The 26,903-nt window shown below is 36.9% G+C and overlaps 1 protein-coding gene across 3 annotated transcripts in view; it reads right to left on the reverse strand.

Moving 5' to 3' along the window:
* LOC5564298 (serine/threonine-protein kinase 26) overlaps positions 1-26,903 on the reverse strand; it is a 242,242-nt gene that overhangs the window by 164,985 nt on the left and 50,354 nt on the right. The window contains exons 1-2 of one of the 3 annotated variants that reach the window (XM_021845233.1): positions 16,506-16,768; positions 15,204-15,666 (exon numbers count right to left, since the gene is read on the reverse strand). The exons of the other annotated variants lie outside the window; for them this stretch is intronic. Of the exons in view, the coding sequence (XP_021700925.1) occupies positions 15,204-15,425 (222 nt within the window). The 5' untranslated portion in view covers positions 15,426-15,666; positions 16,506-16,768. Of the gene's footprint in view, positions 1-15,203; positions 15,667-16,505; positions 16,769-26,903 lie in introns of those variants that run through there. 3 annotated transcript variants of the gene reach the window in all.

Raw genomic sequence — 26,903 nt, forward strand, 5'->3', positions numbered from 1 at the left:
ATGAATAATAAAAAAATACGCTCCTGAAGAACCTGTGAAGAACGTAATAGTTTCTGAAATTATGTTGGAGGCTGTAGAGCTTTGCTCTAGGATTCACTGCAAGCGGAATAAATAAAAAAGTGAGTTTAGAGGACATTTTAGTTAAAAAAGATACTTAAGAAACCTTCCATTGGAAATAGTGATATGCATTTGAAATAGTGACCAAGTCTCCAAATAAAGACCCGCTACCAGCCGTCGGGTACGTGATACCATTTCGATCCGTGCACCATTTCGTTGTGTCGTTATCGATTGGCTGGGCTCGTACCCAACATAGCACATTCTTGGGTTTGTGCCCAGCCCAACTGCACTGGCGGCCGGCGCTGCAGTCGATCTTTCGTCTCTCGCTAGATGGCGAGAGTTTCACATCCGGTGCCAGTGGGACCAGGTCAGCCACCTGAACTGACGATATCATCCACCCTCTCCCACTTCATTCCGATCAAGGTTGCCTCGACGACGGAGCGACACTATTTTGCAAGCTTTCGCTTTTTTTCTTTGCATCACGTTACATCTTCGATCCGATCCTGCTATATTTGCATATTGGCCAATATTAGTCGGGACGGGCGAAGAACGGCAGATGTAACACTAGGGTGGTTCAAAAAATGGAAAACTACCACACATACCTTCCTCACAATCTTTGTGATGAAAATAGAGTACTGTCAAATTTTCATCCATGTTTGTAAAAATTTTGAGGTGACATAAAAAGAGTCTATACAAAAAAAAATATATGAATAAAACTAACATAATTATTATATCATTTTTTGTTAGGGTTTTTTATAGAATTTAACAGAACTCTATCCCAATGCGGACTAAAGCAAGCACACACATTTATGAATAACACTTTTTAACCGTCGGATTGTTTTACTCTCTACAGCATTTTTTTCCCTTAGGTATGAAAAATAAGTTCGGACTAGGAAATGGTAATGTAGTAGGGAAAGAGCACCAATGTTCGACCCAGCACTAGTTTTCGACCCATGTTGGCCTACTTTGTATGAAAATCCGAAAATTGGCGAAAGAATTCTTGTGGGTCGAAAATTAGTGGGTTTTCCCTACATACGTACAATTTTTACCGTGCTAAGAATATTTTGATAAATTTCTTCATCGTCTTCGAGCCACCTTTAAATAATTACCCGAAATTGCTTAAGTAATTCCCAAGTGTCACCATAAAAATGGTAAGAGACTGTATTCTAAAATCTGTTTTTGTCATTTTAACCACCCTTATGTGACACAGCGGGCATTCAAATAGGATGCAATATGAAAAAAGCGAGAAGTGTCTTCACAGCTCATTGCACCCAGATCAGAGGTGATTACTGACACCGATGGCGATATTGAAAAAGCACTGCTTATCTTATTTTTTTTTCGTTGCAAGATATCTGGAACTGGAATGCATTGAATGGAAGAGAAATCTACGTCAACAAATCAGTAGAAAATTCAGTTTAGATTTCATCTTCTGTTAGTCAAAACAGTAGTTATGATGTCTGTGTTTTGAGGTAATCAGGTAGTGCAGAATTCGTTCTCAATTGATTTCGAAGCACCATCAAAGCAAGCGAAGAAAAACATCCCATCTGTATCAGTTCATGATTGACCATGTTTCGCAAGTTGAAAAAAGATTGAAAAAAGATCCCTAAAAATCTTACAGCAATAGTGTCTTCCAGGTTTGGAGCTTGTTTAGAGGTGTTTTATCATGTACTGTTATCCCCCAGATCTAATCATAGCTGTAGCAGAAGACGATAAACATGTTCTCAAGATGTGTTGCGAATTATGATTGTTACGGAGAGCAATAAGTGAGAGATACTCTCAATTTTCTAAAAATTCAATCCCTGGAGGCAATACTAAAAAAAAGACAAGGTCATCTTTACAGTTTAACCTTTACAGTACTGGGTGTCGACAACGAAGTTTGAAAATTCTGCATCTTCGCCATCATTCGATCGATTTTGATTAGATTTTCAGGAAAAAAAATAACAAATGGGTTATATTTTTGATGCATGCATAAAAAAATTCGAATTCCGTGACGGTTACAAACTTAGGTACGACTTTATTGGGGTACCTAGGATATTTCTAAATTAAAATGACGGGGAAACGCAAAAAAAAATCTTTCTTTGACCATTGTAAATTGATCTATTTGAAATAACGTATCACCTGTTGAAATTTGCCGACTATTGCATACAAATGCAAGGAATGGTCAATTTTCAAAGAAAGTTTTCGGGATAATAATGTGAAACTGCTCGTGAAATAGTAGGCTGCGAAACAAGCTCTGATCTTGTCTGATGTAACGTCAGATATAAAAGGAAGTATATGAAATGATGTCAATCCACTTTAATATGAAAAATTATAAAAATCAAGCCTTCACACGACAACAGAAAAGGAGGTTTCAAAATCAGCCATTTGGAGCCCTATTTAAGTTAGAATCACTTTAAAATTCAAGACATTTATTAGCATCTTGGTTAAAAACCGTGAATTTTGAGCAGTCGAAAGGTATAAGTGCATGATATTCTGGAAGTGACCCCTTAGGGTCCCTACCGGCACCGATATACGATGACCATGTTCCTTAAATGACCAAAATAGTTTACAAACTAAAACAGGTGATATATTCCATGTGGCATATTTCATCCAATAGACTTCATCAAAAAACCATTGGAACATTTTTTCATTTTTTTTTTTTATAACATTCCTCAATAATTTTGACCATACAGAATTTTGAAACATTGATCTGAGTGCCGACGTCTGTAAAGGTTAAGGACTGTATCAGAAATAAGTGGGAAAGGCACTAGATATCCAAGCTTCTTCTTCTTTCTGGCGTTACGTCACAACTGGGACACAACACGACCCTCAGCTTGGACATGCTCTATAGCAGTGCGTTTATCGCTAAGGTTATCTAGGCCCCCCATGATCTCCAATCTAAATAAATTTTCATGATTCGATTGTTCTGGCACATTTTTATGTGTACCTGAAGGAATAAAATAGATCCTTTTGAGTGGTTCATAGCCTCCAATTATAAATATTCCTGTGCTGATGTATTTTTACGGCTGGCTTGCAGAGCCTGACACAAACCCCCTAGATTTCCGGAGGACCATTCCCCCTAATGTTTAGAGGGCCATAGAGCACAGTTTAGTTTAGAGTTCATCTCTGGCACTCGGACGATGATCAGCCGCCCCTGACATGGGAAACAGACGCTCAAGGTTTGCAGAAGCAAACCGGGGGTCCCTGTCTGCATACGATCAAAGTTTCTCATCTGGGTTGATTACCCGATCTTCTCTTAGGTTGTTCGAGCCCCGTCCATTACCACGAGGAGTTAGTGATAGGGCAGAAGGTTAAGGACCACACAAAGGGGTCTATTTTATTCCTTCAGGTACGCGAAGTACCAATGGTACGCCATGCCAGTATTTACCAACCAAACGAACCATAATGTGACATTCAATTTTCAATTAGTTGTAGTTTCTAAAAAATCAAGCAACAGAAAAATGTGATTAAGGCATGAGCTCAGAAAACTAGAAACATCAAACCAATATACATGGTCAAGCAAGTTGCTGAAACTAGATAAAATTCCGTCGAATGGTTCTGGATGCATCTAATTTCATTCATTTTTCAAAAAGTTTCAAGCATTTGTTTTTAGGAAAAAAATCGCCTAACTCAATTATTCAGTCTATCCCCTATACAACAGTCCTAGAACAATATTGTGTGAAACAGGCAGTGTTCCACATGGGAGGTAAAGACAAAGAAGAAAGATGATATAAAACGATTTGACACAGCTCAATGAATCCTATAAATTTAGTACCGTCGGACGGGGCTACTTTTGATTCCAGGGGCTACTTTGGACACTCACCTTTTGTATTTATTAGCAGCGTAAATATTAATCTCAGCAATTTTGTGTCTTCAGCACTTTTATTAACCAATATATGCTCTACCACTAGGCATGATTTTTTCTTGGAGCAACATCAACAATAACAGGATAACCAAGAAAATATTTTAAAAAAAGCCCGAATAAATATTCACAAGGTATAAAACATTGGCTATACAAACATTGTTTGAATTTTACCCATGTCTTGGAAACTTATTGGGAGAATCACAAAACTATCGAATCGTCATGTTTCATGAAAATCTTGTGATTTGTTTTGCTTAAAATTGTTGTTTTATTAAAATAATAGATCAAAGGTCTTATTTTTGCGGCTTTTATTTGATTATAATGTTTTGGTTTGTGTATTTTACAACTTAAAAATAATAAAATAAATGTTTGTAAAAGTGAATAGACATAAAACACATATATTTCAATACGTACCAATGCCAAATTCACAACATAATCTCTAAAAAAACAATTTTTCGTCATATTATACGTGAATTTGTAGTACAGAACAGTTGCAGCCTTCAAATGCCTAAATTAAACTACTCTTTAGCCAGCTCTAAACTGCTAAGAAGCTTAAAGCATATTACAAAAGCAAACTTACTTCTTTACTTCTTCTTCTTTTTCTTGCTAAACTTTACTTCAAAGATTGCGTTTTTAATGAAAATTTCTTACGGGTATTAAATTGGTTACCGGTATTAATGTGACTCTTCAACATATCGTTCATATAACAGTAAAAATAGAAAAAAAAGGTTTTTTTGTACATAACTCATTTATCATCGCAGTACCTAGTAGTTACGTCGTTCGTTTATGTCAACTTGAAAATCGAGCATTCGTAACTGAGAGTTAAATTTAAGAGGAAGATGAAAATTTAAGTTTCATAATGCAAACTGAGCATGTTTCTTTGAAATTTGTTTTGTGTAATTGATTGTAGCTTTGCAATTTTCTTCATTAAGTTTATCAATGAAAAACGTTCCATAACATCACGGTGGACGACAATTTATTGAATAAGTTGAAAGTTATAAGGAAAAATCATTTCATTATCAAATTGTGAAAATGTCCAAAGTAGCCCCTTTTTTGTCTTGAAGGACACACTTTTTTCGCTATTCAAGCATTTTTGTTAATTCTTGATGGATTTGCCTCATATTTTGCACATTTGTTACGTACATATACAACTTAAATATAGGCAAAAATTACACTGCGGAACACGTTTTTGTCTCCAGCACCAAAATACCGCTAGTCACTTAATTAAGGGTTGCTGAATCCATTGCCGTTTTCAGAAATATCATAGCACGTCTAGTTTTTGAGATATTAACTGTTGAAAAAGCAAAAAATGACTATTTCAGCCAACTTGCATGCAAGTTTGCCAGCTTGTAAGGTAATATATTGGCTTAATTTGCCACAGAATTCAAACTTTATGTGTATAACAATACTTATCATCAAAGTTTGTAATACTTTCGATGCGGAAAATTTATTTTTTGATGGTTTAGAGAATTGTTGTATTTTGCCATATAGAAGAAACGAAGAATTTTGTATGGAGACTGCAAGCATGTTGAAAAAATCGGTTTAATCAAAATTTAATCGCGCAATTTCAATCAAATTATGTCTGAAATGAAAGTTCAAGTTCTATTTTGCATGTTTGGCGGATTAGATCACAACAAAATTTGATAAATCGTACTTTAAATTTCATGTTAACATGAATAAAACTAGTGTTTTATACAACTTTGGCGACCTGTAGCTAAAAATTGTGACGTGCTGGAACATTTCTGAGAATGGCACCAGATTCAGCAACCCCAAATCTACTAGAGACACATAATTTGATCCTTGAGACACGCAAAAATGTCATTTTTGTTACGCTGTGTTATCAACATCTATCCATAATTGTAAGAGTTACAAATCCTCAAAGTTAAAGAATGTGGAAATAATGTCAAAAGAAGCCCCGTTTGACGGTATTTTATTTGCAACTGTTTTTGGGAAATACATAGTGGGACAGATATGCGTAGAAATTCAGTAGCGAGACAGTTATGCGTAAAGATTCAACAGTGGGACAAATTGACTTGGTATGCTTTTCATAGAGTGTTCGAACAAAGTATATTTTTTAAAGTTGTTTTCTAATAATATAGGTTAAAATAGACTTTTTGGTTACAAAAATTAAAAAATCACAAAAGTAACATGGGACAATCATGCGTATAACGGCAGTGCAGCCATTGAAACTTTTCGTCAAGAATGTTTCTCGGCTGTACCATTAGAGCGTGCTTGTCCGTTGTCTAGCGCTAAGTTACAGTCTATGCAGATGGTGTTCATGTATTTTTTTTAAACCTTTTTAGATACAACTCCATTGATATAATTTCAAGTAGGGGAAAGGGTGGTAAAATGAACACCTTAAGGATATCATCTTTTTTCTGATAGAAGGACGAAGAATTTGTATAGTTCTTTAGCACAACATCAAAAATAGGGATGTTATCTATAGCAGAGACACTAATTCAGACTAAAACAGTTGAATTATCAGATATTTTTATCGCTAGCAAAAGAAGATGCTAATGTTCAATTTACCTGCACTTTGTGGGTAAAATGATCCGCTGTGGGTGGTAAAACGAACATCATGCATAAACGTGAACAAAATAAATATTTTTTGAAAATTTTCACTGCGTTTCCGAAAATATATCCATTAATGATTGTAACCAATTCAAAAAGAAATCTAAAGGTATCAAATTTTACATCATATCATAACTATATTCACCTCACTGAAAATCCTCAAAACCTCCTCGCTAAAAGTTACGTCAGATCTAATTTTCGAACGTGATTTTCTTTCTTAGGTTTCGTTGATATTTTCACTGTAATTATCCTACGCATCAACCCGAACACTCCGATTTATGCTCTGAATCGTCCGTGCGTGATAAATATTCACTGAAATTTGTTTTTTCTCGGTAAAAGACATGGTGTTCATTTAACCACCCCTGTTCATTTTGCCACCACTTCTCCTACATATTGTTAAAGTAAAAAAGTAGAACTAGCACTTCTATACTAAAAACTTACAACTTACGCTTTACAATTTACCTTGCCATCTTCACCTAGCTCATACCATTGCACCATTTTGACCTGCTAAATTACGATGGCCTAATCGCAATATATCCTACACAGTTGATGTATTTTTAGATTTGTCTCCACGATTCTTGGCATTCATGTGGAACGCTGATAATGTGTAGCAACAAAACCATCACCATCGGTGATTAAACATAGCATAAATAATCGATTGAAAAGTTTCTCCTGGGAAAGATGACCATCGGCCGTGTACGCCACTTCTATACCGATTCTGCTCCACTGGAAATCGGGACAATTTTTGTGCAAACCTGGCAAGTTTGGACGCTATAGCACAAAGAGCTGCTTACGGGCAGTATTCAACAATAGCACCGCGGATATGAATTACAGGCCGCTAACCAACACAATACCATTTCTAGTGTAATTGTGCTTTCGATAATACCCTTGAGCAGATAGATTCCATTTATTGAATGATCACTGAAACTCGGCTGGATTCGATAACCTCAAGGTAGGGACAACAATACAATCGAACGCTGCCGCCATACTGAATGGACGAAAGGAAAATTCCTTTAATCATGTTCTTTTGTCCCCAAAATTGAGTGAAATTCGTGTGGAAAATGTACGGAAGCGCATGTTGATGTTATGTTCTAGAAAAAGTTCTCGAATTAGCAAATCCATTCCCGTATCTAGACTGGCATCTTGAAAGTGGTCTATGGTTTAAATTTTGGCTGATTTTATTAAGATTAAAATATGTATCAAGACAGCCACGACTTACAAAATTGGAAAAGTCATAACTAAGCACAAACGTTGAAAAAATCATTGATAACAAAATGAAAGCTTTATAGGTATGCCTGCTTAAAGTTTTCTGACGATAGTATATCGATAAAACAGAAATATATCTAAGCTTTATTCAATTTTGCGCTCGAAAGTACCTTAAAATGTCATATTTGTGAACATTTCGCTCCTTGAGTTTACCATATGGATTTCCAATGTTGTGTAATTAGCAGAAACGCCCGAATGTTTTGTTCTTTTAAACCAAATGATGGGAATTTAAGAAAAAAAAATTAACGTCGGATAAATCTTCCGACACACATAAAAGTCTTTCGACGGACTTCGTGCATTGCAATGCATTGGTGCGCAATCTGTCGAATCTCATTAGAACGGATTTCTGTCTAAAATATGCTTCTCATTTACAAAAATGACGCAAGTATGGGGTTATATGAAGCAAAGGTTCACATTTCATTTGTGACACTAAATATAATATATCTTTAAATGAAACTACTAGTATTACGTTTTGAAGGTCATATGTTAAGGTATAACTTGCTTCGCAAACCGGAGATCAAATAGTCTAAATTCAGAAGACATCTTCTGCGAAAAATTAGATGCGAGCATTTACCCCGCATTACTCTGTATATGAAAAATGCGTTTCCTAGTTGTAAAATTCGTAACTAGCATTTGAAAAATATGACTAAAAAACCACTGTCGAGCACTAAGGATGTGCTTCCATTACGTATCCCCCGAAATTGCAACCCTTAACAATTAGCAATACCCTTCGTGCCATTTTCGTCATCGATTATTATTGCTGTGCAACATTAAAAGGTTTCCCATTGGCATCCATGAGTAAGAGCCCGAAAATCCGTTTTTATAATCCAATAATCATTACTAGTAGCTAGCTAGCACCAGCAAAGGCTTCCTCCACCCGAGGCAATAACTCTGGTCTTAGGCAACCACCATAACCCAAATGTTGATACACGTATTACACAGCCCTCGTCGTCGACAAATGCGCCTACACCGCCACTCACTTCCGGCACTTCGGGACGGGTTCTATTTTTGATTCATGCCACCACCCGTAGTGTGGTGGAGTCCCCTGAAAAGCCGGTTTTTCCAGGCGATATAAATACCGTCGTTCTATCGGGGAAATTTCTACATTGTCGGCTAGCTACGTTGCCATAAGCCGAGCAGGAAGCAAAAGGAAAAATCGATTCCTCCAGCTTTTTTATAATGCTGCTATCTAGATTCGCGCACAACCAGTTGTAGCACTGCTACAAGCATTATTTTCCTGCATATCTTCATGCGCCACGTTAGGGATGAGATCGGGAATAATGCTCTAGCTATGATTTGGTTGGGATGTTTTCGGTGAACTTTTTCCAGATATTTTGCCGGCGGTTGCCAGTGACAACAGTAGCGGTCGTCGAATATTTCAAATAGCTGAAACAGTGAAAACATTCCACTAGCAGTCACTGACAAAGCGCTACTTTATGGGTTCTACAGATCCGAAGGATATTTTGAACTAAATTCTGCAATGCATTACAACTGCTGCATGGCTGGTAGCAACTCAGTGTCTAAAATATAAGGACTTTAGAAACCCCTAAATGACCAGGGGGTTGGAAGCAATGTACTTGAGAATGTTTGTAAAATATTATATTATCATAAAAACTACAATCCATACAACAAATCTTGAGAAGAAGTGAGAAAATATAAATACAGTCTAACTCGACATTGAAGGGACCATCGAGTTAGGGAGGTATCAAGTTACAGAACACAAAACCAGTGCAACTGCGATCCAAAGGACCATCGAGGTAGCTATGAAAAACAACTTTTACTAGGGTTCTCTAACTCGATATCGGGATACGAAACATCGAGTAAGGGAGAGTTGGCTGTAATATATAAAATAATGAGGGATTTGGGGCTAAATAAGACAAAGTGAAATATTTAATATTATTGTTATTATTATATGACAAAATTTGTTTAGTCAAAAAAAGGAAAATAATGCGAAGCGAGAAAATTATTAACACTACATGAAAATGAGGGAATAGAGTGATAGGGTAACCAATATATTTTGGACCCCCTGGGCCAATAATGTCGTACAAACTTCCCAGTTTAAATCAAAATACCAACTAAATACAAATACCAAAGCATACAATGTGCAATGTACAATGAGCATGATTATGATCTTCCTGATGGGTGTGATTCCTAATCAAGCGATCGTTGACTGAAAAAGGAGCATTGTTCGATAATCTACCAGGAAAAATCCGGAAACGACCGTTATCGTAACGGATATTATCTTTTATCTGCCTGGCACGAGCCTCGACGACTCTCTTACACGATGGGCAAGCCCAAAAATTGGACTTGTGATTACCTCCGCAATTCGAGCATATAAACTTGGTGGTATCTTCCTTCGCTGGACAGACGTCCTTGGCGTGAGAAGAACCTCCGCAAATCATGCATTTAGCATCCATGCGACAATTGTTTGTACCGTGACCCCACTTTTGGCATCAATGGCACTGAGTAGAGTTCTGGTAATTTCCTCCAGGTTTCTGGAAATGTTCCCATGTCACACGGACATCAAACATAAGTCTAGCTTTTTCTAAAGCTTTAATATTATTCAGATCTTTTTTGTTAAAGTGAAATAAATAATATTCTTGAGAAAGCCCTTTTCGAACAATGCCAGATTGGGTTCTCTTTTTCATAATGATTACTTGGACTGGAGAAAATCAAAGTAAATCATTAATAAAATTGATCTCTTCAGGTGACTTATAGTCACTTGAGAGACCTTTCAAGACGACTTTGAACAAACGTTCAGTTCTGTCGTCATAAGTAAAAAACTGGTGCTTCTTCTCATCAAGCTGTTTAAGAAGAACTTCGCGATCTTTAAGAGTTTCCGGCAAAACGCGACAGTCTTCTTTCTTTGCGATTTGGAAGGAAACTTTGATTCCCCTAATGGAGTTTAAGATCTCCTGCCTAAATCCCCCAAATTCGGAACAACTGACCACGATAGGCGGCACTCTTCGTTTCCTCACTTGAATCTAAGAGTCTGGGCTAGAGACTGCTTCGATTTGGTGTTCGGAAAATTTGTCTAGAGCATCGAACTAATTGCTCATTTCGATGTAACTATCGACATTATCCATTTCACCCTTGGAAGAAAGTTCGCATTCCGGAGAAACGTCCTTTCTTCCATTCTTGTCACGTTTAGTGACAGTTTTAAATCCCACTTTTTTGGAAAGAAGTTGTGAATTCAAAGATTCACCCTTCCTTTTGTTTGTAGTTGCAATCGAAAGAAGAAATGACCTTCGAGAGGTTTTTTCCCAAGACGGTGTCCAAGAAGGATTACCACCGCTAACTTTCGCCAACGGGTCCAACGAAAATTCGAAGGCACGGGTCCAAACAAGGATCGTGAAGGGATCAATAGTAGAAAAAATTGTACTGAAAAGTACTGTTTTAGTAGCACTGAAAAGTACTGTTTATGTAGCACTGAAAAGTACTGTTTTATTGCTTTAGGTAGTTTTTAAAACAACTTCCAAGAGCAGAGAGAATTCGTGTACGTACAGCATGTAGGTACGATGCGCACTGCGCAAATTTGAGTTCTAAAGTATCGGCGGTACTCAACCATTTGCTGAACACCAGTCATAAACAATTTTTTTGGGGACGGATCTAGAGCTAGAGGGAAAGTTGGTATTGGCGTATACAGCGATAACTTGAGCTTAGCTAGAAGGTTTCCAGACGAGTTCTCAGTTTTATTCTTCTGAGGTCGTAGCAATTCGTCTTGCTATCAACCTCAAAAATGATCATGCAGCCCCAACCGTTATCCTCACTGACTCAGCCAGTGTTCTTTCAGCATTAGAGAACCCACAACAGTAACACTTCATCATCCAAGAAATCGAGGCAGAAATCTCATCCAACACCAACCTCTGCTGGAAACCTGGACATTGTGGTATCAAAGGAAACGAGCAGGCAGGGAGAAACTCTAGAACTATAGAATGTGGAAGCTTAGCATTCCAGAACTCGATGCACGACGAATTATTCAACAATGTGTCTATGAATCGTGGCAGCACCAATGGTTCATGAATCGTGATCTTTTTCTTCGAAAAATAAAGGTGAGACATAGGGAAGTGGAATGATCGAAAATTGCGCAGGGAACAACAAACTCTATCGCGACCAGAGTCGGCTACACTCGAATAACACAACCACACTACGTATCAAACACCTGCAGGCCAATATGTCCGGCATGTGCAGTGCCTATTAGTGTGGAACATCTTCTTGTAAACTGCAAGGAACTAGAATCAGATAAGACTAATATAAATTTACAAACCAGCATCGCGGACATTCTGCAAAAACTGTTGAAAAAACAAAATTAATAGCATTTTTAAAGAAAACTGATTTGAACACGAAAAAAAAATTGATTTATATAGTAATAAGTTAACTATATAAGTATTTAAAGAGGTAAACCAGCGTTCGGCTGAAAGCCTCTCAAATAGACCGTTGTGTTAGGTTGCTTCCATCCCGTCCGTTATCAAAGTTATTTAATCATTAATTCAACCAAGATAATAACAAAATCAGTTATAGATAACCAGGTAACAAAATGTCTTATCATTTTGTTATAAATTTCTACTGGGGTGAGACGATGCTAAATAGATTATTCTGCCTACCTAGTGCTTACAACAAATTACAATTTTTACGTCAAAAAACTACAAGTAGTAATAAATTTTCACAATTAATATCGATTTTCTTATATTTGGAGTGAAAATCTCTAACTTGGAGAGCAATAGCAAAACAGAGGCATTTCTGACAATTTATATATTGTAGATCGAAAAATATTTGTTTAAAATATTATGCTACGCCAAACGAACATCGGAAGCCATTTAAACAAGCAAGTAATAATCGAAACAAGTGTACACAAAGAAAGCCTCTTTGTACGCCAAGTTTGTACGGATTTATAACAATTCTCGCATAACTGTTTAAAGGATCTATCTAACATTTAAGATACTGTCTTTGTTTACCTTTTCTTTAGTCAGTAACTGAGTCACATTAACCTTTTCTGTTGCGTCTTTTGTATGAAACGGACAAATTCTTTCGATCCATAGTGAGAAACTTCCCAAAAGCTTTAGTATAGCACTGTTATAATCGAAAGAGAGAGAGGAGTGAATCTCTCATTGTTACACAGGTCGTTTTGAAAAAATACGCGAGAATTGTTTAGAATTGAGCTTAAAACTTAAAACTTTGCGATGACTTTTTATCTTATTGCTTACTGTATTATCAAACGTTGCTGCTGTAAATTATTAACACGTTTCACGTACCTGGAAATAAAATGAAAAAGGAAAATTAATATTGATATCATAATTATCTAGATCATATTATTTTATTATAATTTCAGATTATTTGTGCCTACGAAAAAAAAGGCTCCACCTCAATAGCCCCTATATAAGAGGAATTTTAGTCAAATTTCAAATTTTCAGGCAATATATGCCTGTCAATTTGAATGCCACGCATCAAAATAAAAATTTACAATTTGTGCATAAAAATATGTAAAATTTCAATGGTCGTATCTGAATAATGTTGAGTGGGATTATCATGGCACCCGAATCTTGATAGTAAACATACATGGATTGTTTGGCCCTCCATAAAGGAAACTGACTGCTTACAAACAACTGTCAGATCTCTTTTCAGATTATTCCTAATTACACATATTCTGCTGCATATCCACAATGTCTGTTGGAATCGCGTTTTATCCCATTCTTTTAAACACCTATAGTTATTTTTATATTTTATTATTGTTTTTTTTTGTGGTTTGATTTCATTAATCCAAAGATTTTAAGATTTTAAGAATTGTGATTTTTTTTGACTTTCTTGCCAAACCATATGGAGAGGAGCATTCGACGAAATTTTAGGTTTAAATTGAGTTCTTAGAGTGTGGCGTATTAAACTTTGTAAAATCTTCTTCTTCTTTCTGGCGTTACGTCCCAACTGGGACAAACCCTGCTTCTCAGTTATTAACTGCGAGCTTTCTTTGCCGATTGACCATTTTTACATGTGTATATCGTATGGCAGGTACGAAGATACTCTATGCCCTGGGAATCGAGAAAATTTCCTTTACGAAAAGTCCCTCGACCAGCGGGATTCGAACCCACGACCCTCAGCATGGTCATGCTGAATAGCTGCGCGTTTACGGCTACGGCTATCAGGGCCCCACTTGTAAAATCTACTACATTAATAACATCGTTGGTAAACTTAAGTTAACTTTTAAATACTGAAACACAGTTGTGAGTCTCTAATGAAATAACGTGGCACTAAACCAGAAACATTAGACATGAAAACACTAAACCATAAAATAAGTAATTTAGACTACGATTTCAAAATCTCGTTCGGTTAGGATCATTTGAATATTTCAACATTAAGGCTCTAGTAAGAATGGAGCATTTGTCAAAATTTTAACAGCAGTTATCTTCCGATGGGGCAAGAAAAACAGGAACGTCCATTTATCCCTATTGACGAAATAAAGAAACAAACGATTTCATCTTTCTATATTCGTAGTCCATTCGGAAAAAACTGCCTTTTTTGTTTTTGCAAATATGCGATTCTAAATAGAATGTTATTATTTAGACTTTCGGATCGAAACACTGATTTTGGCAACAATTCACCATATTAATTTTGCTCTGCCCCAGTGAGGGCGTAATGTCAAGAAGAAGATTTTTTTATAATGATTTGTCTATATCTTCTTCTATATAAATAAGAATGAAGTGTTTGTATGTCACGAAATGGCTTGAGAACGGATGAATAGACTGACGTAAATTTTTGACCACTACTGTAGCTCGAAATGCATATTTTGTCGCAATCGTTCCGGACCACTTCGAGCAGCGTAAGGAAAAACAAGGGTAGAATTACATTTCCCCATCAGTAGACAATCGGATTTCAGCAGTGGAAATCCCGCATGAAAAGAGCAGCATCCACACAGATACATGAGCACACTGTACACATAGGGGAACTAGGTGTAAAATGCGATGTCGGGGTAAAACGCGCCAACGCAATGTCTCCAAGATAAAAGATATTTTAATCATATTCGATCATTTCAGATGATATCTCTATCAATTTCAACGCCTCTCACGGAAAAAACATTTCCCAATTTCCACACTACAAATATAAACAAAAAAACAAAAATGATTTTGAAGGCCTTGGGATTAATGACGTAGGGCAAAAGCGGCAAGCCGCAAAAATTTAAACTTAAAAGAAACATCTGCTGCATACATAATAATTCGAAAAATCTTACCACCAAAAATCCGTTTGGAACTCGGTAGCGTGTTACATCTCGCTGTTTTGGAAATCGTTGACTATGGTTTCATTTCTTTTAAAATTAATTTCTTAGATCAGATTGCCACAATCCAACGACTGTTTTAGTAAATGCGAGCTTATTTATGCAACTTCGTTTTAAACCCAATTACCCTAACGTTGTCGACGATATTCACCGTTAAAATTGAGTTTTCCCCAAGGGGGCGCATATTACCTCGTCTTCCCTTACCATCATTTCGCTCCCAGACGAGGACATCTGCGGTGGGCCATCATTGTTGTTACTGTTGATATCCTGCCGGCGAGACGCCACCACCACAGAACTATCGGTAACAGATGCACACTGTCTGGCGGCTGAGTCACGTTTCCCAACGATTTGATTCCGGTTGTAATCCATCGAAGAGCCCCCACCGGAGTCGGAAGTGGCCAAGGCAGAGGCATTTCGGAGACCCATCGTAAATCCGGCGGTCGGCGACGGGGTCTCCTCCGCCTTGTGGACCGTTTTCCAGCGGCGAAATATGGTCAACGAGAGGATGTACTTGAAGAAATTTATTTTCCTTTTCTTCTTTTTGGCACGCTTTTCAATTTTGACGGTGGGCACTACACTGCGATGGTGAATTAACGATGATTATCGCCGGAAAATCACTTCTATCGAACGGTAACAGCCTGCACTGTGAGTGGCATATTATTTTTTTCTAGAATCAATTTGAGATTAGGGTGGGGCTTATTTCCCAAAATATTTTGTAGTCAAATTTTACAAAGTGAAAAATTATCATCGATCCCATCAATAACATCCTTTGAAAAATTAAATTTTTTAGTGAAGATTTAGAAGTCTCGTATAGGGCATAAGTTCAGTCTAACCGAGTTTAGTAGACTCATCATAATTTTGGTATGCTTTTTAGGTTGTTTTGTTGGTCTTAAGGATACAAATTCTTTTCAAAATTGCGATAGTTTTACTCTTTCAGGACGCTACATCGTTATATATCCCAAAAAATTAATTTTTGCCCTTGGATAGCCTGCTAATTGACTACGATAAATTACTCTTTAAAATAAAGTTACTTAAAATCGGATTCTTCTAGGACAATCGATTTTGTGTTGATTTCTGCGGAAATCATCACTGGAGCAGCTTTTTAGCATGTGTTATAATTAAACACCTAATTGGTTGGTCCATTTGTCCAGAAAAGCTCGATTTTGTGCAAATCTTGAGCAGCCGGTCCCTATTTTTGGCATTTTTGATTCACTTCAGCACTTGTTTTTTTTTGTGGTACTGGGTTTATATTTAGCCACAATATGCGTCGACGATACAGACGATAAACCCCTTCATGCCGAAGCGAATCATGGAAGTGCCCAAGTAGTTCTGCACCCTACTCAATGTTGTGTAATTTCGTTCAATCGTGTCCAATAAAATTGCACTAACGCCTTTATGGCCAACTCTAACACTTCACCGAAAAATTTCATTTTACCCCAGGAACCGATGATCATTTTCCACTTGATAAAGTAAGACTACGAAAAGTTTTTGGGAAATAAGCCTCACCCTACTCCACAGTACAGTAACAATTCTAGGAAATCCACGTCAACACGAAATATTTCTACACGAAACTTGGTATTCCCCACCGGAAGAATTTCAACGCCGTTCCGGCCAGACACGTCATACAAAAATACAGAACACGGAACTTGGCACTGTATAGAGATTTTCCCCAAACAGCACGCGCTCACTAACCGAACCGTTTATACAATACAGCACCAAATACGCTGACACCAACCGTCGACGTCTGGAACGGAAAGGCTCGACTCGACTCGACGGAAGAAGAACGACTGCCAACTGCCGGATCGCACGAGGGCTGCCTTGCCTGGCGAAAGGACCAAACGAGGATGTCGACTCGGCAACGACGACGATGATAGGGCACACACACGATGAGCGAGGACAGCCGAGAAACTGCCTGACGAAGTTTTTCCCCCACCACACGCGCAGCAGGAGCAAACGTGTGGAAAGCGAGCGAAAACTAAGGGAAAATGGGTGCAATATGTACCTTTGGGGTGTTTGTGTCTCACAATCACAAATTAAGAGTTTATTTTTCTGAGATTTTACATCATTGTTGGAAAATTGTTCATAGAGCCAAAATTACCACGGTGTTAGAACAATTTAAAACTGTAGAATCAGAACGCCCTCACAGATCAAAAATTGTTGTTCATCTTATAAAGTGGACGACGTGGTAACAGGGTAGCCACCGAATTTTTATTTTGAAATTGCCGCTTTTTCCTATATAAGGGCTGATGCCAGGGAATGGAATTATCGATCACAGCGATAATCATAAAACCATCAATCAACCCGATTTCTGGTTGCAAAGCGACGTATGATGAAAAAGATCCTCTTCTGTACTGCGAGAATGTGTTTCTACGAAATCAGCAGTAGCGAAAGTACATCATTACAGTCCACGAGAACAAAAACTTATAATACAAAAAAGGTAATGCTATAAATTTTGATTTTCCATTTCATTGAAAAAAGATGAACGTGAGTATGAGTATGATTCACCACCCGCAGTTGCTACTTCGTTATTGCAAGAATAAATATACTTGCACAAGGAATTAACGGATGCTACTTTGGATTAAATGCACCCTCAAAGTGCAAGTATTGTAGTTCCCATTCTATGTATTAAACAATACAGGCGCCAACTGCGTCGGAATGCAGGACAATTTAAGAGGGGGGAATGTTGACGTGTTACTCACTTCAAAGATGCTGTTGAGTCCTCTGCATTTGCACGAGTTTGAAAAAATGAAAAGGACTGAAGTACAGGATTCGCCTTCACAGCAAAACAAATTGTAATATCACATCATTTAACTGCACATCAGTACCATCGTAAATATGGCATAATATTAAATTACATCTTTTAAACGTATAAACAAGTCAGCGACTACTGAATGTCGGGATATAGCGTTCGGTAGAGCCGGTTTGAGAATTTAACAAAGAGATGTAAAAGTTCGACCAGGATTTCAAGCATGGTCTGGCGAATAAGATCTGCGTCTAATACCACTCGGTCATCACACAACGCTGAAGGAATCTGTAAATAAGCTCAAATTTCTACAAAATTTGTGTTGCTAGCGGAATTTGGGGCAAGTGTGCCGTGCCACCCCTAATTTTTATAAAAACTACAAACTATATTTTTTATTTGAGCTTAACAATATGTTCCGGAACATAAGGGAACGTTCCCTTATAGTTCATAATACAATGGTCAAAATATGACGAAAATTGATCTGTTTTTCAGGTATTTATATCGACTTTTGTGAAAATCATCAAATTTCAGTGATATTTTATAAGATTTCGTTGTTTCTAAATAGCATGGTGAGAGGTAAATTAATAACATTTTTTATAAACGTACTGTACATCGTGAAGCTATACAAAACTGTAAGTAATTGTAGCATTTGAACGAAAAAAATATTTAGTTTTACATACGAAATCCATTTTGGTTGAAATCTATACTTTTTGGGGCAAGTATGCCATATTTGGTAAACAAAAATGGTTGGAGTGAAATTCATAAAAATGTAAACATCATCAACAAAATCATAATAATGAACCAAAATGAGGCGGTTTCTGAAGTGTAGAAATGGAATAGCGAACATTTTTGCTGCCACAGTGATTTTTTTTTCAAATATTCGATAATAACATGGTTTTAAGCATTTTAAGAACTATTTTATATATTTTCATCAATATTTTAGTGCTGATCTAGTGTAATATTATACAGATCCCCCGTAATGAAAGAGTAATTCATATATCGTATTGAATGGAGACAAAAAAAGGTTTTAGTTATTCGAATTGACTAGTAGAGAGTTCCGCATGTGATGAAACTTGTATAAAGCATCCTCTCATGACGGTAAATTAAAAAATATTTTTAAAATTATCAATTAGGCTCTGCTTTGTTAGCAATATTAACAGGAAATAAATAAAATTTCATTACAAGTAGAATTACATGATGTTCATTCGGTGGCCGTCTTGCCCCATAAGGGTGGCACACTTGCCCCATAGTGTTGAAAATCAGGTGATTTTGGATGATATTTAAGGAGCTCCAAAACTAATACTTTTTGAAATTATTTTCTTTTTAAATGGCACAGCGCTTATGAAAGGACGTAAAACTAACGTCATGAGGCTGAATTGGTGGGTTTTTTAAGCTTTAGACAAAGATAGAGAACAATTTGCTCAGGGTGGCACACTTGCCCCAAATCCCGCTACATACAATGGGTTTCTTCGCATTTTTTTGTTGATCAAATCCGAGTACGTTTTGTACGGAATATTGTTGTAAAATGAACATGATCGAAATCACACACGTCCATTTACGTCGGCCGATATTAATTTATTCTTCGCTGTTTTTATAAACAGCACGCTTAACCTTAAGTAACTGCGAATTGGGGTAATTTTTGTCTAATCGACATTGTAAACAAGCTGTAGCTCCGTAGAAAAAATGAAAAGATCTGAAATTTTCAAACTTTTCCTAACATCCTAAAACTACCATACTGGTTCCAAAAAAAGCTTCCAGTGACTTCTACAAGTGATGCTTCCAAAAAGTTACAAATTATGCAAAATAAGTTACAAGAGCTTCAAGAAGACCAACAACAACATTTGATCGGAATATACCGGAACCGGTTTGGGTACAGCGTTTTCAAACTATTACTATCATGCGATTGCTGAATATTAAACTAAAATCATTATATCAGGATACCTTAAACAGTCATAATAGGAAATTTTAATGATAAAATATATATTATTCCACGAATCAAAATTCTTGATTTTTACCTATAAATAAAGAAACATTTATCGCTGATTAGTCAGAACATTTGACCACATACCGCGGTTTATAGATTGGTTCAGTTAGAGCTCCAGGAAAACCTCCAAAGATTTCTTCATGAATATTTTTAGGGATTCTTCAGAAATTACTCTAGGAACTTCTCCAAGGATTCTTTCTGAAACTCCCCATGGATTCCTCCGGTAATATCTCCAGAGATTTCTTTAGGAATTTCACCATAAATTCCTCCAAATCCCTACAGTAGCGATTTCTCAAGGAATTCCTCCAAGATTTTTTCTAGGGATTTCTCTAGGAACTTTCGATCACAACCGTACTTTTTAGACTGCTTCGAATAGGACTCCATTCTATGCTTTCAGAGATTTCTTCAGATGTTATTGATTTTTCCAGAAAATTATCTACTGGGATTTCTCCACAGATTCCTACAAGGATTTCTCTTGACATTACTCCAGCAAAATCTTCACAGTGAACCTTCCTTGGATATTTCTAGGAATTACTCCAGGCATTTTTCCAGAGATGTCTCGAGGGATTCCTTCAGGAATTTAACCAGCTGATCTGTCAGAGATTGCTTCAATAATGTACCCAGGTAACCCTTCAGAGATTCCTTCGCCAAATTATCAAGGAAGTTCTTCAAATATTCCCACAGGAATTGATCGGTGTTCAGAAAAACTGGACTAGATAATACTTTTACGTTCAAAAGATACGTTAAGTGCCCCATTTATTCTGAGTTTTGCTATGCTATGTTTCCTATGCTAGATCAGTACAGGCATATTGCGGCATAGTTTGATCACTTTTCTTTCAAAAGCAGGGGGATTTGGGGCATAATAAACATACGAGGCGAAATGGACACCTCCTTGTTCTCTAGGAATATGCATATTTCATCAAATATTAATGCACAGTGTAGAATCTGTATTGAATATGAACTGTTTGGCGGTTTTAAAGTTAACTTTTTCCTTGAATTGTCCTTTGAAAGTTTACTTGAACGAACCAAGTGAAGTGTTTTCTTGTTTGTATTATTGAGGGGGAGCCCTTTTTAAACGGAATAGCAACCCTTGATATGTGTAGTCAGTCTAAGCTAAGCTGAGGGGGAGCCCTTTTTAAACATCAGAATGTGTAACAATCTTCAGCTGGAGGTAACTAAAATATTGTTAATTTATGGTATTAAAGTAAGCATGTGTCCATTGTGCCATGAAGACATATTCAAATCTGTGCAAAAAAACATTTGTAATGCTTTTCGCTTGTTGGGTTTTGAATTTGCAATGATTTCATTTATAAACGATATTGTTTCTACCAAAATTGATTTACCAGAATGGTTATCGAAACAAAACTTTTATTTACCATACAGACTATTTATTACGGCGCAAGGATATTATCTGTAACAAAAAAAAAATAAAGTAAACAAATCTCTCCAGGAATTCCTCAAAGAATTTTCCCAGCAGTTCCTCCAAACAAATGTTTAAGTAAAAGACTTCCTTTAGGCATTTCTGGAAAAATTCTTGAATGATTCTTGGGATAATTTATGGTGAAATCCCTGATGGAAAGCTTGTGGAAATTTATAGATGAATTCCAGGAGAATTTCACGCAGGAAATTTTTGAAGATCCAGGGAAAATCTCTGGATAAATTTCTTGGGAATCTCTACGCTATTTTCCACCGACGTATTTTTATCAAGATTCAAACAAATTAGAATTCGATTACATCAATTTACAACAATATTCCGCTCAAAATATAATTGGATTCGTTAGACGAAAATGTCGAGAAAAACAATTCGAGTAACAATACAAAACTTGTATAAAATTCCTCAGCGTGGTGGGATGGGCGAGAGGTACCGGTAACAACTTTCACTCGGTAGACTAAGGTTCAAATCCTGGTCCAGCTTTTAAACATCTTTTTATCAACTTTTAAAACAGTTTCACAATAATTGTTAGAACAAGATTTTCAGCATCCGTCGGCTGAATTTATACATTTAAAAAATGTAATTGAACACCATATTTGCGACGGGACAGCTAAAATGATGTGATATAACCATATTTTTTGCTGTGTTGATGGACACACTTGTGAGAGATAGTTCTATATGTAGTAGAGTGGTTCAAAAAATTGTTTTTGCTCCACACTGCTCATTCGATTCTAGATCAAATTCTGAGTGTCCTCCCAAAATTTGAGCTCATTTGGATGAAAACTGAGACTGCACAAGTCCTTTAAAGTTTATATGGGAATTACTATGGGAAAAGCAAGCAATTCATTCAATCGGTCATAGTGTTTTCCCATGTGCTCTTGGGGATTAGAGCTACGTTGATACTGTGAGATACATTCATCAGCTACAACTTTGCCGAAGACCGTTTTTAAATCGGACGCCCCGGTAATTAGTTATTGATTTTTGAATGAGTTGTAGAACTTTGGCTATTATTATTGGGCTGTTCGGCAGGCATCACTGGATATATGCAGTAAAACATAGTAGCCATGATTTGTGCGTGCTATCTTTCGCGCCAAGTGCAGCAATGTTGCCTGTTCAGAAGTTAAATGAGCACCGCCGAAGAATTTGTGACTGGATATAAATCAATAACTAATTACTGAGGCGTCCGATTTAAAAACGGTCTTCGGCAAAGTTGTAGCTGATGAATGTATCTCACAGTATCAACGTAGCTCTAATCCCCAAGAGCACATGGGAAAACACTATGACCGATTGAATGAATTGCTTGCATTTCCCATAGCAATTCCCATATAAACTTTGAAGGGCTTGTGCAGTCTCAATTTTCATCCAAATGAGCTCAAATTTTGGGAAGACACTCAGAATTTGATCTAGAATCGAATGAGCGGTGTGGAGCAAAAACGATTTTTTGAACCACTCTAATATGTAGTTCTCTGCATATTTCACAAGTAGGTATTAATTGCCATTTCTTGGCATTCCCTCAGTTTTTGCAAGGACGTGGCCGGGACAATTCTCAACTGTTGGAAGATGTGTTAATCTTGTTCGAGGACTTCAGCGGTATGTTTGGGAAAACTTTGAAAATTCATGATACTTTGTGCTTTTAAATAAAGCAAGCTTCGATTTAGATTTTTTTTATTTGAACTTAATTTGTCCACAACTTAAACATAGACTCTCTTTGATTTATTGTCTTTATAAACAAGAAATGAAAAAACTGGCTTTTGACAGTTTTTAACAGAGTAAGAGTTTTTCGTTTAGTGCTATCATTGTTGTTTTTTCATCGTTTACATTGCTGAGAATATAAAAAACTGAATGTGTAAGTTTAATATAGTTTAAGTGTAAGTTTGCATTTCCTCAAATATGAGCGAAATGTATTCAATCATGTGTAAGGGGTGGTATATTAATTCCGTAAGGGTTTATGGATTTCTAGCGTGCCCCTAACTATTTTTCAGCGTGTGCATGCAAGCATTCACAGGTAAACTGCAAACAAATTGTGTATTCATCCATCGCGGTATGTATATATCACCTTCCACGCGCCCCCAAAGGTCGACTCGATGATTTTTGGCAATAAATTATAGCTATGGTGCAGTTCAAGTAATCGATGAACGCAATTTATTTTTGAAAGGATTTCGATAAAGTGGTATGGAGCCAGCATCTTCTCTTCTTCTTCTTTCTGGCGTTACGTCCCCACTGGGACAGAGCCTGCTTCTCAGCTTAGTGTTCTTATGAGCACTTCCACAGTTATTAACTGAGAGCTTACTATGCCAATGACCATTTTTGCATGTGTATATCGTGTGGCAGGTACGAAGATACTCTATGCCCTGAGAAGTCGAGAAAATTTCCAACCCGAAAAGATCATCGACCGGTGGGATTCGAACCCACGACCCTCAGCTTGGTCATGCTGAATAGCTGCGCGTTTACCGCTACGGCTATCTGGGCCTTATGCCACAAACAAGTGTTGCAATACTTGAGGCCAGCATGACGAATGCAATTAGCAATAAATTGAGAATTAGGAATCCGGTTCGATTTGTTCCAAAAGATTTCTTAGAGATCACGGGCCACAATCGGCATGAAACGTTGAAACGAGCATAAACACGCGAATATTATCATTTTTTGATTATCCAAATGTTTTGTGCAGAGCACAATATCAATTTTGACAAGAAAAAGCTCTCAGTTGAAAACTTTTTTACCCAGTGTAGAATATTTCCAAGATAAACATTACAAATGAAAAAATATTTTTTCGAATTGAGACAGAACTGACCAATTGACCGTTGCATGTATAGATTGTGTTGCAAGAACGAAGATAATCTGTTGCCCTGATCTCTACCCTTGGAAGTCGAGACAATTTCAAACTTGAAAAGATTCTCGACTAAACAACCCTCAACTTGGTCTTGCTGGATCGCTGCGCGTTTACCCTTACGGATTTTTGGGTCCCTATTTACGTTATCCGTCAAAAATATGGAATTGTTTCACCAAGTATTGCAACACTTGCTTCGAATTCGCCGAAAAGTTAAGAATCACTACAAACCAATTTGTGCTTACCGGTGATTCTGAACTTTTTTGGTGCTTTCATTTCAAATTCAAAACGAATGTGGCAATACTCGCTAAAGCGATTCGATATTTTTGGCGTATGACAATTAGAATTGGTTATAATACAAATATTTGATCTTTATAAATAAAAATGGAATGGTGTTTGTTTGTCACAAAATGAGCTACGAAAGGGTCAGCGGATCAGATACCAAGGATATTCACCTCGAAAGTAAAAAAAAAACGAGAATGCACGGAACTGTCATTTTGAATGGGACAAACCATAGCGTTTTTCAACAGCCTACTTGATGGCAAGACGAAGTTTGCCGGGACCACTAGTATCATAATAATTTTTTTTGCTCGGGCATAGACATTGCACACCAATTATTTTGTTTGAAAGGCCGTGAGATAACAGCTTTGAAGCACAGCTACCATCATAAAAAGAGATAAGATCTTATCATAAAAATGACATCATATATGAGGAAGTTCTGGAATACACACAATATCAACGAGAAGATATTTCTACTTGAGATTACTAGGTCTGGTTTCTGAATTTCCCAACTGCTGCTATCGATTCAAACTGAGTCACTTTCTATATCAGATACATAATTAATGGACGTTATTGTACTCTTGCGAATTATCTGAGTGAATTGATTAAGCTACGTCAACAAAAACTTTGAACTGAGCCACTCTAAAAAATGTCGGTATTTTTGTATTTGACCTACAATGCAAAAAAACGGGGAAAAGCTTCCTAATGAAGAATGGCTTAACCCTCAACGTCTCAAAGTGAAATGGATGCGATTTCCTCTGGGATACGTGGTGTGTTATGTTAATATACTGCCTTTTTCAGAAATGTCAACTTGAATACGCTTTGGTTGGATGGGTAGCAAATACGGAGAGGAAAGTTGTTACATGGGTCCTTTGTCAAAACTGAAATAATAATGTATTCCCTCGCAGTTTGTTTAGGATTCGAATGTGGATAAAAAGTGAATCATTAGTTTTGTTTGTATACGTACAGTTTGATTAAATTGTTTTTGCAATTTGTCATCGTAATAGGCTGTTTTTCATCACGCCAATCTGTCATAAAACGGCCTATTTTCCTGCACTGAAGTATGCAAAGCGGGAATAGTCATTACGCAACTGAAATCAGTGCTGTAATGATTCATTACGCAACGCTTTCTCATTGCGCAACTGTTTTGAGTTGCGTAATGAATCATTACACAACAATTTTTTAGAAATTGTAAAATAATGGTGAGTGCATTCCGATATAATTTCTGATGCTCTCAAGTGGTCCTCGACGAAATTGCAAAAAATGTTGTACGTAACTCGTTGCAGAACTCGATTTTTACAGCACTCGTTGCAATTATCCTACTCGGCAAACCTCGTAGGACAAATTTACCACTCGTGCTGTAAAAATCATTATTCTGCAACTTGTTCCGTAAACTACTATTATCACACTTAGTTAGACACTTATTGTGAAAATTTATAAGTTCAATAAATTATAATGGCCAATTTAAAATGCAATATAAAATAAATGTTCAAACTTGTACTTTTAGAGAAAAAAAAAACTGAAAAACACATTTAAACTCATCGTTTCTACTAGCTTCAAATTAGGCTATGCTTTATCGCATTGAGTTTCCTACAATTTTCCTTTTGATCATGATATCTTATTGTTTACTACAGCTTGCTTCCTCTCAAAACAGTTTTAAGTATGGCGGCAAACAAGTACTACTCCAGATACGGTTACGTCGACCTAATCTCGGTCGAATAATGTAGGGTGGTGATATGCAGTCACCTTCTTCATACTGCATTTTCTCTTTGTAAGTTAGAAATTATTCGAGCAGCAAATGCTGTAAGGAACATAGAAAAGTACCATTTTACTTACGAAAACTCGCCTTGTAGTAATCAATTTTAATACTCGTGACGAGAACCGGTTCCACCCAGTTGTAAACCCATACAAATTACTTAGGTTTCGGATCTTCTCGCAAACGGGGCTAATGCGGAAAAACTGTCACAAAAGATGAATGAATGGAGACGAAAATCTCTACGGTACGGAGGAGGAAAAAACAAGAGTCAGTCCCAGTTATCGCCATAAACTGCAGGCAGCGATGGCAACGGTGCTACCGACCGGTACTAACCGGCTGGATGTGTACTGAAACATCCGGTTCCAGCATCGTTTTTGCAATCGTGATCATCAGTGACATTGTAGCCGTTATCGCCATGGTCGGAATCAGACGGGTGCTAAAGATTGTAAATTGGAGGTATTTTATTTGTGATTGACTAAGGATGCTTTCAAGAATACAACCAGTAATTTTACTAAAGATGTCTTCAGAATTTATTCTATAAATTCAACCAATGATTCTTCCTAAAATATCACAAGGAAATCCTCAATTTCCTTTAAAAAATTCGTTCAGGATTTCTTCAAAATTTTAACGGGGAAGTTCGATATTAACACCCCCAAATAATCCTTCTGGGCTTCCTTCATAGATTTTTTCATACATTTCTTTAGAGTTTCTGCCAGAAATGTCCCAATGAATCCACCAGGGAATTCTTGCAGAACACTGTGAAGGATTTTTTTTATAAATTGTTGGGAATGTTTCTGAACTAATCAAAGACATATTCTTAATAAAAACCGTAAAATGTTCTCTGATTAAACTTCTTGAGAAATACTTGACAATGCAGGACATA

Source organism: Aedes aegypti, chromosome 2, assembly GCF_002204515.2.
Source record: "Aedes aegypti strain LVP_AGWG chromosome 2, AaegL5.0 Primary Assembly, whole genome shotgun sequence".
In the NCBI taxonomy this organism is placed as follows: Eukaryota; Metazoa; Arthropoda; class Insecta; order Diptera; family Culicidae; genus Aedes; species Aedes aegypti.